The following is a 17,728-nucleotide window of genomic DNA, read 5'->3' as shown; positions in this document are numbered from 1 at the left end:
AAATATATAAAAACAAAAAATACTTTATTATAATTCTTATAAAATCCTAATCTTAAATAACAACAAATCACATATCAAATTACCAACGAATCACGGTAAATAATTTTCTTCTACTCTCTCGTGTGCACTTATTTTCCTTTTCTTTTAAATCTTCTTTTATTAGTTTCTTTTTAACGGGACTTACACTGCATAATCGGAAGTAATTAATCTTTTCAATCTTTAAATCTCACGAGCTCATCTTTTTCAAGGATTTGTTTCAACTCTTGGGACAAATTGACATTAACATGACTAGCAACTTATCAGCGAAAGCGTATATAACTTCGTGTCTCCAGTTTTGACCTTCTATAAATCTTCCTCTTTCTTTCAAAAAAGAAATAATTGATGCCTGAGAAATCTTAGGAATATCATTTTAAAAAATAATAATAGCACACCAAAACCTCTTACTCCTATAATTTATCAATTTTTACAACGGATATTTTTTATGTCTTAATTAATTATTAAAAAAAGAGAGTAAAAAACAGTGGATTAAAGGGAGGGTTCAGATCAAAAGGGCAAAAAATATGAGATAGTCACTAATTAAATTGCCTAGACAAGGAAAACAAACTCATTTATTTTAATGAAAACAAATTTCAAAAAAATAAATAATAGGATCTAGATTCAATTTTTTATATAATCCATGTAATCAAATCAATAATTCAAATCAATAGTTAAGGTCACTCTAAAATTTCCCAGATTTAAATGGTAGGAGTAATTAGAGGCAAATCTTGGTCTCCTTCACTAGATCAATATGAGATGTGGAAATATAAATTGCTAAAAGTATTAGTAATTGTTTTTTAAAATAATTTTTATTTAAAAATATATCAAAATATTATTTTTTATTTTTTAAAAAATTATTTTTACGCTAACACAATAAAAAAAATATAAAAAGTTAATTTTAAATAAAAATAATTTAATTTTTTTAAAAAATTTCAAATATAATTCCAAATAAACTCAAAAGCCAGAGTCGATAACCCAATGATACTCAGCCCAGATGCTTGAATGTACTATTATAGCATAATAGCATCTCAAGATTCTCAACAAAGATGCTAAATGAGTAGCTAAAAATAAAAATATATAACTTTTCCACGCTTATTTTATTTTATATGCTTCAAGGGAATGCTAAATAAAATTTTAATTTTTTTAAATTTTTTTATGAAAATTATTTTAAATTTATAACCTGTGTAAATTTAACGAATTCACTCGTTTGTTTTATTATTATTTTTAATTTTATATATTTTATATTAAATTAATTAAAAATTATTAACCAATCATATAAAATTATTAAAATAATTATATATCAAATATATCAAAATATAATTAATTTATATATTCACACTATTTAAAAAACTTATACTCTATTTAAAAAACTGCATGGCAAGTGTGGTGGCTCGGAGGAGCATAGTTTTGAAACCCAACCCGGATATGGATCCGGTCTAGTGATCGGGTCACGGGTCAGATAGGTTGACCCGGTTTACCCGGGTCAACCAAAAAAAAAACCAGCGAGAAAGTAGAATGAAATAAAAGTAACGGACTTGAAATGCCTCTTCAAATTCAATAAATGGAAAACAAATGACATCAACATCTGTGTCGTTGATTACTTATAATTTTCATGGAAAATCCTCACTTTATGGCCAAGAATCCTTTCAAAGTTTTACATTTTGGTGACCTTTTCACCTTATCTTAAAGAAAAGAGAAACAGAAGAGGATTGGTTTGTGGGTCTAACATATCCATCGACACCGATTCACCTTGTTCTCTACTAATATGTAGGGCTAAACGTGTAGAGGCAAAGCTGTAAATCAAAATTGAAAGAGAGGTAAGTAGTTTTGTATTCTTCAAGCTTCATTTTCATTGTTTGAATCCACATGCAGAATGTTAGGGAGTTCTATAAGAGCTTCAACAAATCACAGACAACACTATTTTTTTGAAAAACCATTCTTTATTATCATCTCTTAGACACATCTCATCAAGCAAAAGCAATGAAAATGCAAATCAATAGTCATTTACATTTTTTTACCTCGTTAACAACTGCTCATCTAACCTTATTCTTGGATTTGAAACAACGATCAAGGATTCAAGAGTCTTCTGCTCTTCTTCGTGACTGAAATGGGTTTGAAGATTTCTTGAATTATGTTTGAAATTAATTGGGTGTTCTACACTGTGTTGTTCGTTTCTCCGATCCCTTTTGTTTTGGAATTTGGCCTTTTAATTGTAAAATTTGAAAACGACATCACTTCGTTCATGAATGTATATATAAAAAATAAACCCGGGTCTCAGCCGGGTTTGCCTGGGTTGACCCGATGGGTCGACTGGTTCTCATTGGGCCAATTCCCAACTTGTTTTTTGCTTAAACCCAGCCCGGCCACAAACCCGGGTCGACCCGCCGGGCCGGGCCGGGTTTCAATACTATGATCAATATTAAATTCTTGCATCGTGTAAATAGTGTTTTTATCACTATTTAATCCTTACATTAATCTTCCATCTCGAAGTTCTCATCAACTTCTTCTTCTTTATTATTGTTGTTGTTGTTGTATTATTATTATTGTCTATAATTTATACAATTAACCTTCATGTGGTTCGACCTCGGTCTTGCCGGGTTATTTATTACTTTGACACTCCTACACTTAGGAGAAGATATCAATCTTTTGGTCGTATCAAGTTTTTGGCGCCGTTACCGGGGAGGTAAATTGTAGTATAAATTATAGTATTTATTTTATTTTCTCTTTTCACTTTTCTTGTATCTAACTTTGTTTCTTTTGTCTTCTTCTTCCTTTTATTCTCTTTCTACACGTGTATGAGTGTTTGGTCAAGTACATTAAGTGGTAGACTTTGTAGGGTATCCTCATCATTTTCAGAAAATATGTTCGAAGAAGATAACCAGTCACTTCATAATAAGAATAACCGTGTTAGAACACTTATAGACCACATGAATCCCATAAGAACAAGTACACCCTCATGCATAGTTTTCCCTCCTGATGCATCTCATTTTAATTTTAAGCCAGCATTATTCAACTTTTACCTTCTTTTCATGGCTTTGATATAGAAAATTCATACTTGCATTTAAGAGAATTTGAAGAAGTTTGTAACACACATAATGACTTAAATTGTAGCATGAATACCGTTAGATTAAAGGTTTTTCCTTTTTCATTAAAAGATAAAGCTAAAACATGGCTACAAAATCTTAGGTCATGATCCATTTGTGCTTGGGATGAAATGCAACAACAATTTTTAAAGAAATCTTTTCCATCTCACAGAACCAACTCTTTTAAAAGACAAATCACCACTTTCACTCAAAAACCAGGTGAAACATTTTATCAATGTTGGGATAGGTATCGAGACTTGCTTAATACTTGCCCTCAGTTAGGAATGATAAATTATTAAAAATAGTCTTTTAATTAAAATTCATAAATTAATAACAAATTCATAATGTAAATTAATATTACAAAGTTAACATTCTAAAGGATGGATGCCTGCTTATGATTTTTCTTGTGGGGCCTTTTCGGGGTGTGTTTGGAGGTGGAGTCTGCAGCTTGGGGGCTGGTGGCACGGTGAGGATGTGGAGGAGCAACAGCCACGACAGCATGGGGGTGGCGGCATCCATTTTAAGACCCAACTCATGCACAAGGACTTCTCTCGGAATAATAAAATCGGTACGTTTTGCACCACTAGACAATAAAAATAAATCCATTAATAGAGACAATTGCAAAGACATAAATAAAGAAAACTAGCAGCAATAACTTACTTTTCTTCCGAGAAAGACCGCAATGAGATCCCTATAGGGCATTCCTCACGTAGAAATGCCGCTTGACCTCTTATTAAACATTTTCCATTCGTTATTTCAATTTCCGTCTCGTGCAAACAAAGGGTATTTTTTCACGTTGAAAGTTGCAGAAAAACTACCAGAAGATTCTTCCATTTCAAAGTAACAAAATCTGAAAGGAAATAAATTAAAATTAAAAAAAAAGCATCATTGTCGTTACCACTCTCTCTATAACAACTCTGCAGAGACGGTCAAAAAAATAAAATTACCTTGTTCATCTTCCTCGATTTCTTATGATTGGTAGTGATCGTGTTTTTTTATTGTTATTGTTGTGTCTGGTGTTCTGTTTGTTAGTCATGGGGGGATAATATGAAGTTTATCTATAGAACAATTAAAAGATGCCGGTTATTACAAGATGAAAGCTGCAGAGAGAGAGAGTTGATAAGAAAGAAGCTGAGAGAGGTGACGGATGGAAGGTAGAGATGTTATGAATACAGGTAGAGTACTGATGTAAATGGACATCCTATACTACCAGCTCCTGTGTTTTGCATGCCGTCGAGGCTTTTCACTAGGTTTTCTCTTAGCACAGATACGCCTGCATCAACTGTGATATTTTATGTTTTCATGGATAGAGTACTGATGAGATCGTACGGCCACTATTGAGACGATTATATGTACGTAGGGGAAAGATCTTTTTACTTGGAGAGCAAGCTGGAACCTCTTTGGTTCGATTTCAAACCATTTATTAATGGTGTGCTGATCTCTTTGTCTGTCACTTTCTAATGCCACTTTCTTTTAGAAAGATTAGATTAGTCCCTAATTATTCATAGTTATTCTACTGAGTCCTCTAACATTTTACTTTATCAATTAGATCCCCATTTGTATAGCTTTTCTCCAATTACATCCTTCTGTTAAAATAACTAGAATTAATGTTAAACATTGCACGTTAGAGGCATTAGAAAGAAAGTAAAACGTTAGAGGACTCAATAGTATTAAGTAAGTCTCGATACCTATCCCAACATTGGTAAAATGTTTCACCTGGTTTTTGAGTGAAATTGGTGATTTGTCTTTTGAAAGAGGTGGTTCTGTGAGATGGAAAAAATTTCTTTAAAAATTGTTGTTGCATTTCATCGCAAGCACGAATGGATCCTAACCTAAGATTTTGTAGCCATGTTTTAGCTTTATCTTTTAATGAAAAAGGAAAACCCTTTAATCTAATGGTATTCATGCTACAATTTAAGTCATTATATGTGTTACAAACTTCTTCAAATTCTCTCAAATGCAAGTATGAATTTTCTATATCTAAGCATGAAAAGAAGGTAAAAGTTGAATAACGCCTAGCTTAAAATTAAAATGATATGCATCAGGAGGGAAAACTATGCATGAGGGTGCACCTGTTCTTATGGGATTCATGTGGTCTCTAAGTGTTCTAACACGGTTATTCTCATTATGAAGTGACTGGTTATCTTCTTCGAACATATTTTCTGAAAATGATGAGGATACCCTACAAAGTCTACCACTTAATGTACGTGACCAAACACTCATGTACATGTAGAAAGAGAATAAAAGGAAGAAGAAAACAAAAGAAAAGGAAACAAAACAAAAGAAACAAAGATAGATAAAAGAAAAGTGAAAAGAGAAAATAAAATAAATACTATAATTTGTACAAGAATTTACCTTCCCAGTAACGGCGACAAAAGCTTGACACGACCAAAAGATTGATGTATTCTCCCAAGTATAGGAGTGTCGAAGTAATAAATAACCCGGCAAGACCGGGGTCGAACCACAGGAAGGTTAATTGTATAAATTATAAACAATAATAATAATACAACAACAACAACAACAACAACAACAATAATAATAAAGAAGAAGTTGATGAGAACTTCGAGATGGAAGATTAATGTAAGGATTAAACAATAATAAAAACAAATGTCAAGGTTAGAGGATCCACTAATGGTGTTTCAAACAAGTATAGTATAAACTCTTATTATTTAATTGGAAACCACACACAAAGAAAGTTCCAATCGAATGATTTATCATTAATAGCTCATTATAATTTATTAACATGATCATATTAATTATCTTATTTAAGTAACACCAAACTTTTAAATATTGTCAAGAATTCATGATGCTAACTTATGTTAATAACAAATCAAGTTCTTTTCATAGCACAAGTGTAGGTAATATAATACGATTGGGCTATGAAAGTGCCAAGCATTTGTTGTACCAAGTGTTATACAACACAAATCTAGATTAACCATTTAACAAGCATTAAGAATTAGTAAGATAAAAAGATAAGACATGTTAATATTAAACATTAAGGTCCATGTTGAGTTTACACTATACTTATTCTTACACCATCAGTGTAATCTTTTCACCTTAACATAATAAACTTAGCTAAACATAACGAAGAAGAGAAACATAAATAAACAAAATAAGAACATAAATAAGATACAAGTTAACTAAGTAAAGGAAATGAAATGAAAAGCACAAACAAGATATTAATGAAAGCAAAACTTAAGAATTACAAAAAAAAATATAAAAAAGAAAAAGAGCAAGAACAAGTTCTTGATCTGAACAACCAAGCCCCCAAATGCATGGCAAATGCCTCCTTTTATAGGCCAAAATTTGAAACTATTGATTTGATGACTAATTGTTAAGTGGGTGGCCAACTCTTGACTTGGTGAAAATCTTTATCTTCTTGTCTAAATAAAACGTCATTTTTAGCATCAGAACTGGATCCACCTATACTTATGAAAGTTATAGGAAATTTTCTTAGCTTTCCAGGAAAAAACAATTAAGGTCATTTGGACTTTTAGAACTCGAGATATGGGCTGATTATTGAACAGTGTCTAGGCTGCAAGACAAATTGGAACTTCTCCATTGTTACTATAATTTGGACTTGAAAACGGACTTTTTAAATCTTAGACTCTACATGAAAGTTGTAGGCCTATGTCTTACCGAATATGTGTAAAAAATTACGATCATTTGGACATTTAGAACTCAAGATATGAGCCAATTACCGAACAGTGTTCCAATTTGGACTGCACCAACATCTCTTTTTTTAAGTTTGGCCCTCTCTTTGTCCTTTCAATTTCAATACTTGAACTCATCAATCAATCCTTTTTTTTATGTGATAGGCTTGTATTTAAGATGAACATTTATCATAAATTAAAGGTATCTTATGTTATTATAAAACATGATTTAGTTAAGGAGTTATTAATACTTCAAGTACAAAATGATGATATAAAACCTTAATAAAAATGCACTTTTAAGTACTAATCACTCATCTTAAGGAGTTCCATATGGTTTGTGTTGGCATGAAACCGAATGGAGTTGACGAAGAACAGGTTAAGTTGAAAGCTTTCCCTTTCTCTTTAAAAAGGGCAGCAAATGCATGGTTTTTCTCTGTTCTTCCAGGTTCCATTGGAACTGGAATGCCATGAAGAAGATTTTCCTTGAAAAGTATTTCCCAGCATCTTGAGTTGCCAACATAAGGAAAGAAATATATGGGATTCGACAATCTCATGCAGAGACACTTTTCGAGTTTTGGGAAAGATTTGAGCAACTATACATTCAATGCCCTCACCATTAAATACCCGATCGACTGCTCATTCAATATTTCTATGAAGGACTGATGCCTACTGACCGTAGTATCATTGATGCGGCAAGTGGAGGGGCATTGTTAGATAAGGCACTCGAGGCTGCACGCCAATTGATCTCAAATATGGCAGCCAACTCAAAACAATTTGGCACGCAAAGAGACTTTGCAAACAAACGAGTAAATTAGGTAAGTATTTCTAACCTTGAAAATAAAGTTAATGGTGTTGATGAGGGACCCTCTGAAGGTCAAGTTAGTACCCGGAATATTTGTGTGAAGAATGACATTAATGGAGATATTAAAGAGCTTTTATGAATGTTCGGGCCCAATGCGGGGCTGGGCGTGAATGCGTCCAAGTCCAACATAGAGGTCCCTCGTAAAATTTTAAGGTCCATCATGGGGCTAGGCCCAACGTGGGGCTTTGTCAATACTAAAATTTTAACTAGATTTTATGTAATATATTTTAAGGTCTCTTGTAAATTTTCAGCTCAATCTGATAGTTTAATTGAAAATTACACTCAATAACGTAAAACTAGTTAAATTGTTATTTTTCATCAAATTTCTGAATTTCTTCAAAAAATATGAAATTTTAACCCAAGCTAGGGCATCATATTAGAAGGCTCCACGTAAATTTTTAGAATTTTCTGATAGTTCAATCGAAAATTATGAATTTTGTTTTACATATGTAAAACTAGTCAAGAAAAAAAAAAAAGAACAAAACTTGCTTTTTCAAAGAGAAAGAAGCATTCAGCTAGGAGAGGAAAAACAAATTCAAGCAAGGAAATTTCTCATTTTAAAAGTGTTAAAGCTTTGGCTATTGCTTGGTAAGGTGTCCTCACACTTTTAAATAAGATTCTTGAAGAATTTATGCTTTAAATTGATTGAACTTTGTAAAATGAGGAATTAGGGTTCAAGATAAATTAATTTTAGGAAAAATTACAATTAATTGTGAAATTGTGTTAAGATTATTGAAGTGAGTAGAGAAAGTAAGAAATTATGGTAATTGAAGTAAAATTGTAGGCATTCTTGCAGAAGGGATTTTTTGGAAAAATAATAATAAGAAAAATAAAATTTAAGAATTTGGATAAGATGATGAGATTGTATAGGAAAGAGATGATATTAATGTTAAAGAGTGAATAGATCATGAATTTTTTTTTATGTTTTCTTTTAATTTAAATTTCAGTAAAATAAATTAAATAAATACATTTAAAGAATATATATGTGTGGGGGGGTATTTACACGACGCACGAATTTAATATTGGTCAATATGTATTCACACTATTTAAAAAAATTTATACGCTATTTAAAAAACTGTAGGGCAAGCTATTTAATTTGAATTTAATATTGGTCAATATGTATTCACACTATTTAAATTTCGAAGGAGTGATTATTTCCGCTTTGATATGGTTTTTATCTAAAAAAATCCAAATTAAATTTGTTTTTTAAAATTAAAAATCAAAACCAGCTCAAACATATTAATTTCAGTTCAGTTCAATTACTTGAAGTAAAAAACCAAAAAAAAAATGTACCAGCCATTATTTTCTCTCTCCAAGAAACCAAGGAAACACAGACATCATCTTCATTCATCTGATGGAACATGGTGAGGCACCATATACAGCATGCACATGGGGGCATGATGGTGCTGTGCTCAAATTGATAATTAGCATGGCCAGAGAAACAAAAGGTCAGTGCCAAGGAAGAGAGGGTTAAAGGAAGATGGTTTGTTTACACGGCTTGGGTCCATAAACAACTGGTCGTGAGGCACCCTTCCGTGGGATGTTTTGTGACCCATTGTGGATCCGGTTCATTATTAGAGGGCAGGTGACCAAGCGTCAATTGGTCCTCTTTCCAAATGTTGGAGACAAAATAATCAAAGCAAGAATAATGGGTGGAGATCTGAATGTTGAAGTGGAAGTTGCGAGAGGAGAAGAAGATGTCTTATTTAGAGATTGAGAGAAAGCTTGGGGGAGGGGGGCGCCTGGGTTTGATTTGGCCTTTTTTTTTTTTGTTTTTTTTCAGAGTCGATTGAAATGGTTAGTTCGATCCGGTTTAAGATTTTTAAAATTGAAATTAAACTAAACTGGATATTTTTTGAATTTTTTAATTTATAATCTGATAATTTTTTTAGTTTGGTTAGTTTGATCGGTCTTTTAGATCATGCTTGTGACTTGTTTATATGAAAGTATAATAACTGTATTTTAAATTGTTAACTGCTCAAAAATATATAATAATAATATTTTTTAAAATTTTAAATATTAATAAATTAAAATAATTCAAAAACAAATTTTAATTTTTAGCAAACTTATGGGCAGCGGTTTTGCCAAACCGGATCTTAAACGAAAAGTGAGAGATCCAAAATTTAAGGTCAACTTTAGTTATAAAACTTGAGCCCCTTTTCCCGTTCCATCGCTATCCCTTTTACCGCCGTCGTGCAGGTTCCATCGCTATCCCTTTTACAGCCGTCGTGCCCTTTTACAGCCGTCGTACCATTATTATGCCATGGTTGTTTAAGATTACTGTGGTGGTTATTTTTTTTAGTTGTTTTTATTTAAAAATATATTAAAATAATATATTACTATGTAATTATTAAACTTAGTTTTTTGATTAAAGTCAGATTTAATTGTGAATTATTTTAAACATTGATCTGATTAAGTGACCAAGGGTTTGTTCATAATCTAATTAGCTTTAGCTTGGTTAATATCAGATAAAATATAACTAGATTAATTTTAAAAAATTAAAAAGGAAAACATGAAATAATATTATTTTAAATAAAAATTAATATAAATTAAGTCGATGATTTATTGAAAGGCCCCATGGTCGAATAATTCAAGCCTGAAATCAGATAAGATCTTGCATGCTTGAGTCACGCAGAAGTTCAAGGGCCTTGGATTAATTGGCAAGGTAAAATTAGAGAGCAAGGAACTCAATATAGATCATAGTTCTCGTATAAGTGTCCAGACCCAAGCATATATCTCTATCATCAAAAGTACGTGACTATAAATGGCGATGATATCCTTGGAGGGGCCCATTATAATTTATATCATCAGCCCGGGGCCCCTTAGAAAGCATTATGCTTGTAAAAATCTCAAGATGATCCGTTAATGATAAGAAATTGGCTGTTGAAATCGTCTCTCATTTCTCGCCATAAAGAAGCCACACTAACAAACAAAATCATGACAAATACAAGGCTACAACAACTCGAAACTGAATCGCGAAATAATCGGGTCCCGTACTTGTACTATACCAGTGTATTGTATCATTGCTTCGCTCGTTTCACTATCATGCACCAGCGATCGTTTTTTTTTTTTAAAAAGAAGAATTATTGGGTTAAAAAACACGGGTGCTGTTTGCTTATTGTAAAGGACACGCAAAGTGCAATCTCAGGGGCAAAGTGAAACTAAAATTCTAGAACAAGGGTCTACTTAAAATTTGATATTAAATAAATAAGGGTGGATAATTGGCCTACGGTAAGTTTTTTTGTTTTTGGTGGGGACGGCTACATACATATTTTTGACGGAATATGCGCTAATTAATTTCAAGGGTGCGTATAATATATATTTATAAGATTTTAAACGTAATTAATTTAGAAACTTCTCGAAGTTGGGGAGGGCACCTATCTTGGACCCCCGAAGAGTCACGGGTTCATAATTCTTCATGTATTTTCTTCTCCGAACTTAAATTAGATCGTAGAGATGGATCTACGATGCGCGCATATACTGATATGAAACATCGTCCGACTCTAATGCAAAAAAGGGATATAAAGTGTTCGGAAGAATATTCAGGTTAATCTGAGATGTATTAAGCTATGCTCACTGATCATCATAGGATTCACAAGTGGAATCACATGATCAATATTAATTATGTTAGATAAATTTATTTCATCATCAAACCACATTGCGAAGGTGGGTGCGCTGCAGACAGACTGGGTGTTATTGGTGAGTTTTTATTTATTTTTATTTTATTTTATATTAAATCGGTAGAAATATTATTTTGTCCGAATTAAATGGATCTGAAACTTCTAGTTTCTTAATTTAATTTAATTCAACTAAAAGTAATTTCTACAATCTGCGCTCCATTAACTTGATCGTATAGATATTGGACCTTACATGAGTATAATTTCTTATATATACATGTATGTATGTATTTGTTTTCTAGCTCAATGATTGAGAACAATTTTCGATTATTAAATGGCGTGTGCACTTGCGGACACCATGTGATTTTCGATTATTAAAAACCGGAACAATAATGTTTCAAATTTGAATTTGAAAATATCATAAATGAGAAACTTCAACGTTGCTTCAGCTTTATGCATGCTATGTAATAAATGCAACGTCTTTATCTATCAGAAGAGATTCCGGAAGGCCTGAAATTTATTCATTTTTATGCACATGGCTCGCTGATTCCAGGAACCACAATATAAAAACAAAACAAAAAATGTCAAGGGCTCAGACACCATGCATGCATAGTTGCTTACCAGAGAAAATGGAAATACCTGGCATAATTAATGGCTCGGCCGAAATGGCAATCACTTTTTTTCTGGGGACCTAGTGACAAGACGTTTTCAGATCTAGAACATAAAGGCAAAAAGATCACCAGGCACAAAAGGTAATTATAACGACAACCCAACATGTAACTGTTCTGTTCATGTCAAAAAAAGGAAAACAACCTAGGGAAATGGAGAAATGTAAACAAGTTAATCAAGCAGTTGGGACTTGGGAGTTGCTAGAGTTGGGTATCAAATTAGCTAGTGAAAGACAAAACCTAAAAGACCTCAAATTACAGGTTCCAAGGCTAACAAACTTCGATTTTCATGTCCAGATTAACTGACAAAATTAAAATTCAGTGTTGCACAAGTACACTGTATGCAGGGAACAAACATAACAGTACTAAAATTAAGTAAAATAAATTAGCTTCCTGATCAAGAGTTAATTAAATCTCTAGCTTGCATTAGATTTCATTATTGATCATGGTCTTGTTTTGCATCATGGAGTTCTTGCAATGAGCAATCGCACCTTGTATAGCACTCTGCAGCTCCTCCATTGATGATGCGTCTCCGGAGCACATGCCACCACCTGCAGATGCAGCAATCCTACTTGTTGGACCAGCTGCTGAACCACCCATAAACCCGGTTTTACAAAGCACACCAGAGTGACTAGGAGATGACCGCATTGAGGATGGACAGCTAGAAACGCAGCCTCTCCTTCTTGGGTACCTCAAATTTCCCGAGAAAGAATGAGAAAATACTCCAGTTGTAGCAGTACTTTCCTTTCTCGCATCCTTGCCAGAGATCACATCATCAATATCTTTCATAGATCTCTCCAGTTTCGTTGACAGAGTGACAGTTGTATTAATTGCTGTTGATGTCGGCAGTGTTGAATGCACATGGCCTCCCATTTTTTGCTGTTGTTTCTGAGATAGTTTCTCATACAATGGCTTCACTTTCTTGAAGTACTTCCTTATAACCTCTTTTGCTGTAACGCTTATTCTTTTCACTGAAGAACCGGGTACGTTATCATTTTCACGGCTCTTGTTCTCTTTCTTGAAAACAGAAGAGAATCTTGATAGAGAGAAGTACTTATTGCTACCCTTCTTATTGATCTGTGAACTCAAGTGAACATCGTTTTGAAAATGAGGGTGGTTGTTATTAAGCCTCCTGAACTCATCATCTTCAGTGACTGAACTAGGTCTTGACGAGTCACAATCTCCTACCAAGACCATATCACTCGTAAAGGATGAAGTCGACTCATTGGAGCTGCCGGTGGAGTCACGGGAGGCGGTGGTGGTGGTGTCAGAGGAGGAAGAGGTGCTTGATGAAGCTAAGAGAAGAGTACGGACCATGGAGATGCGTGGAGAGAGATGGAGAGGCAAGAGCTGGCCCTTGTAGAAGAGCTCATCAGCTGGGCAAAGAGTTGTTGAGGATTTGCGTGGAGATAAAGAGATTGTGAACTCAAAGTCTGAGGAGGAAGAGGAAGAGAAAGAATGTGAGGGTGACGGTGGTAGAGTTTGAGACGATCTTGTCGAAACTTTCTCGCTTCTCTTCCCCATCTTTGCTGCTAAAGCTACATGTTATTTGCGCATAATAACATGATGCTGATGGGGATAGAAAGAGCGAGGCGGAGGAGGTTAATCTGAGATCAAAACTGAAAGACAGACGAGATTAGGTGGGTTCTTCTAATTACAAATGATTTATATATCTTGTTAGAAGCTGTGAAAGTTTCGACCTAGGACTTCTCAAAGACGATGGGTTAATATAGTTTGACAATCAGGTAGCTCTTATAATGTTGATCATATATATGGACGGGGTAGGGTTCAGTTTGACCCCACACGCCGTGGTGGGGTGTGTAAAACAAGCGCCACCAGTAATGTGGTCAGTGGTCCATGTACGTTTCAGTGCACTGTACGTTATTTTAGCTGGTTATGTAAGTCCTGGATCTGGGTAACAAAGGAGAGGTCACATGGGAGTTTGTTACGTCTCTTTCTTTCTTCAATGTGGCTCCTCAGCTAATAACGTGTGATATTGCAAGTGTTCTGATTACATGAAGTGAGGCGTCACGTGCCTCAAACGTGAAAGGTGGGGTTGGATCATGGGTCAGCCCAGAGAAGCGTCTTGTAAATTGCCAGTGTATTTTTATTTTCCAGTGTTTCTTTTGTAACATGCATTTAACATAGGGACAGCAGAGACAAAGGCAAAATGCATGCTGTAATTAGTGTAATCAGTAGCTGCTGACTCATATGATAACTGTACTGTTTCAATATTTAATCTTTTACCTGTAAGGTACAGCTGTTTAGGGTTCACAGGCTATGGATTTGATGGTGATTACTGATCAAAATCATGGTTAGTTGCATTATTATATGCCGGCTTTTGTGACAACAAAAGCTTGCTAATTATTTCGGTTCTGTATAATCCGCCAGCATGCATGAAATTAAATGCCTCCGACGGGATTTACAGCAAAACCTTGAGCTACATCTCCAGTATCCGACACTACTCTCTTTCGGATCTCGCCACATCTTTTCCCCCACATAAATGAATCCTTAAAGCTGCATGGTATATGATCCGGAAATTAAATTTGGGGCTGTTTTCAGAACTAGATCTCTGGCCTTAATTATTTGATCAGCCCCGTATGTATATCACCTCGATCTATAGCCTCGATCGAATACTGGATTACTTATTGAAGGAGGAAACGATAGCGAAAGATCTCGCTGTGTTAAGGTTAAATCAAGCATTAAATCCCATTTCCAAAACACGGTTTAACCATTTATTAATCTTCCTGTCGTACGGAGGGATTGGATTACAACAAGGATTGTATTCTAAAACCTAATGCATCGCGCTACGATGTTCAATAAATCTGCTGCTGTAGTGCACAGAACAAGATGTTCTGATGTTTAAAAATGCAAGTGAAAAAAGTTGCTTCCTTTTAAGCACATTGAAGGAGGTGCTAGAGACTTTAAAACAATGAAATCTCGAGGTATTCAAGGCACCGGAAAGCATAGTAATTTTTATTTTTTTTAATATAAATGTCCGGATCGACTTGTGCATATCTTAATTAGTTTAATGAGCCTTAAAATTAATAATTATATATACTTTTAATAACTCTAAAATTTATAAAATTCAAATTAATAATTTTTAAAAATTAAATTTAAAATTTAACCAGTTAAATTATACTTTTAAGATTAAAAAGCATAGTATTATTAGTACATGTGAAGAAATGGTATAGTACTTGTTAAACAAACAAAGATCAGAGGAATGTTAGCTAGCTAGCTAGCTAATGTTTAGAGCCCGTTCGGCATTGCGGCCAAACCGGCTTTTCACCAAAATTCAATTTTTTTTTTTTTGCTAAAATTGAGTGCGGTTTGTACTTTTTGGATCGTTTTGATGTGCTGATGTCAAAAATGATTTTTAAAAAATAAAAAAATATTATTGGCATGCTTTTCGGCACGAAAAGCTATTTGAAAAGCAACCGTTGCTACACTCCCAAACACCCTCTTAGTAGATGTCAATGATAAACTGCCATGCCGACTGGTCCCTGAAGGCCTCTAGCCTCGAGGGATCATCGCAATTATCCAAGCAAAGAAGAGTGAGAATTATGCATCTATATGATCTTTCATATAATTTAGAACTTTTTTTTTTATATATAATACTTGTAACGTGGAAGGATTGCTTTCATGATATGGCCCAAAACGCAGGGCCAATTATCCAGATTCAACAAGGGGGACCCGAAAACAACAAAGCATGGATCATGAGGAAGCCGGCTTTCAATTAAAAATACATTTTCGATTCGGAAATACTGCTGGACGTAATTGATGCTCTCCTTTGCTCTCTTTCTTTAGCACAAACAAACACTAGTTTATGGACACAATTGGGCATTTTGCATGTTTGCAAGCTAGCTTATCCTGCGCAGGATTAATTAAGTTTAGAATGTTTTTGTGCACAAAAAGGGATATTTCTATTAGTGATATTCCAGGTACGCTTGGACTCTAAAGGAAAATCAAGTTCTTGTTAGTATATTTGGCAAATTGAACGAAGATCAACGCCATTATAGTAATCCTATATAATTCATGGGCTAACCGGAAACATGAATCATTGATTCATTGTTTTGTTTGCTCGAGTGGACAGATAATGCCTTTAAATAAACTGTTAGTTTACTAAGGATTTTGTCACGGGCCTACTAGGAAAAAAAAAAAAGAAAAAAAAAGGAAAATGTCACGGAATATTCTATTGCTATATAGAAAAGATTCTGTCATTACTGAAAATTGTCAATGATAACATCAATGATAACAGCTAACAGCTATGAAATGCTACCGTCAGAAATTAGTTTGTCAGGTTTTTTATTCAGAAAAAAATTTAAATACCAATCAAATTATCGATAGAATATCTTCTTTGTTGCTTTTACGTGAATATCATTAAAAAAATCATGCAACCTAATACAATTAATAGCTAACATATACATGATTTAAATTTAGTAAATATAAATTAGGTAAGAAAATAAATAAAAATACAATTTTAGAACAATATAACACTAACATGACACTTAATTATAAAGAACACATTGAATACTGGTTATTTGAACTTATCTTGTGAGCGCTGAAATTCAAGCCTAGATGCAATGTTTTTAAACCCATTTAATTGACACGGGACCATTTCAACCATCTCTCTTCAAACCCATCAACCCGGGCTGTTCTTGATGGTTAGCTTGTTTAGCAAGGATAAATAATTCAATCAAGTGCCATTTTATACTTATAATGTGAAAATAGAAAAACGCTATTTATTAAGTATTTCTTTAAATTATAGAGAGTCACTGCCTGGTTTCTCGTTAGTTTTAGCGGGCCCAAACCTTAAAAAACGCTTCTCACTAGAGATGCACCGAAATGCTTAAATTTAGCTTTCTGTCATGTATAGCAGAGGCCCAGATTCAAGTGGGTCATTTAATGGGCCTGTCGTTGCTGGTCTACTATAAAGCAGACTTAAGTGAGCCGAGATAGCATGGCGGCCTGCATTGGACTCATGCCGCCAGGCTGAAGCAGCCTAGAAAAAGGGCACGTGACATGTTATTCACATACCTACCCCTGCCATGCATTTTTTATTTTTTTTATTGTTATTGTTATTTTCAGTCAACTCCGCGTAAAAACTGTTTGGCATTGCGGTGCCAAACAGCTTTTTGCAAAAATTCAATTTTTTTTTTATTAAAATTGAGTTCGGTTTGTACTTTCTGGATCGTTTTGATGTGCTGATATTAAAAATAATTTTTTAAAAAAAAAAAAAATATTATTGGTATGTTTTTCGGTACGAAAAGCTATTTGAAAAGCAACTGCTACCACACTCCCAAACAGCCTCATAGAAAGAGAGACGAGAAGAAAAAATAACAACCATCATAGTCAGGAAAAAAATGGCACCGTAGGTGGTATTATTTCTTTAAACTTGGCTAGCTAAAACGTATTGTTCGAGTTGAAAATAAACTAAACTTAGATTTTTCCCAAAATTACTCAAATTTTATATTTTCCTTTTGTAGTAATAGAGAAAAAAAAATTATTTCCATGTAGATCCTGTGTATGTGTGTGTGTAATTTTAAATCCAAACAGGAAGCTTCACTTTCCGAACCTCTTACTCCTGTAATTTTGGATCTCAGGTATTATGGTGGAATAAAATCTGGTATGGTTCTCTGTTTGTTTTTATATTTTAAAAGTATTTTTTAAAAAAAATTAATTTTTTTTTATTACTTTAAATTAATATTTTTTAGTGTTTTTAGATCATTTTAATGTTCCAGTGTAAAAAATAGTGTTTTAAAAATAAAAAAAATATTATTTTAATATATTTTTAAGTGAAAAACACTTT

At 33.6% G+C, this 17,728-nt stretch overlaps 1 protein-coding gene across 1 annotated transcript; it reads right to left on the bottom strand.

Moving 5' to 3' along the window:
* Nucleotides 1-12,203: 12,203 nt before the first annotated feature.
* Nucleotides 12,204-13,669, bottom strand: LOC118046605 (probable membrane-associated kinase regulator 1). The gene has a single exon (XM_035055593.2). It carries the CDS (start codon nt 13,441-13,443, stop codon nt 12,346-12,348), a length of 1,098 nt encoding a protein of 365 aa, XP_034911484.1. The 5' UTR covers nt 13,444-13,669; the 3' UTR covers nt 12,204-12,345.
* Between the last annotated feature and the right edge of the window lie 4,059 nt (nt 13,670-17,728).

The sequence above is a fragment of the Populus alba genome, chromosome 10, assembly GCF_005239225.2.
Source record: "Populus alba chromosome 10, ASM523922v2, whole genome shotgun sequence".
In the NCBI taxonomy this organism is placed as follows: domain Eukaryota; kingdom Viridiplantae; phylum Streptophyta; class Magnoliopsida; order Malpighiales; family Salicaceae; genus Populus; species Populus alba.
The sequence above is the reverse complement of the archived record's forward strand: the minus strand, read 5'-3'. Positions and strand labels throughout refer to the sequence as shown.

Coding starts and splice junctions, on each gene's coding strand:
- LOC118046605 (XM_035055593.2), bottom strand. CDS start 13,443: ATGGGGAAGAGAAGCGAGAAAGTTTCGACAAGATCGTCTCAAACTCTA.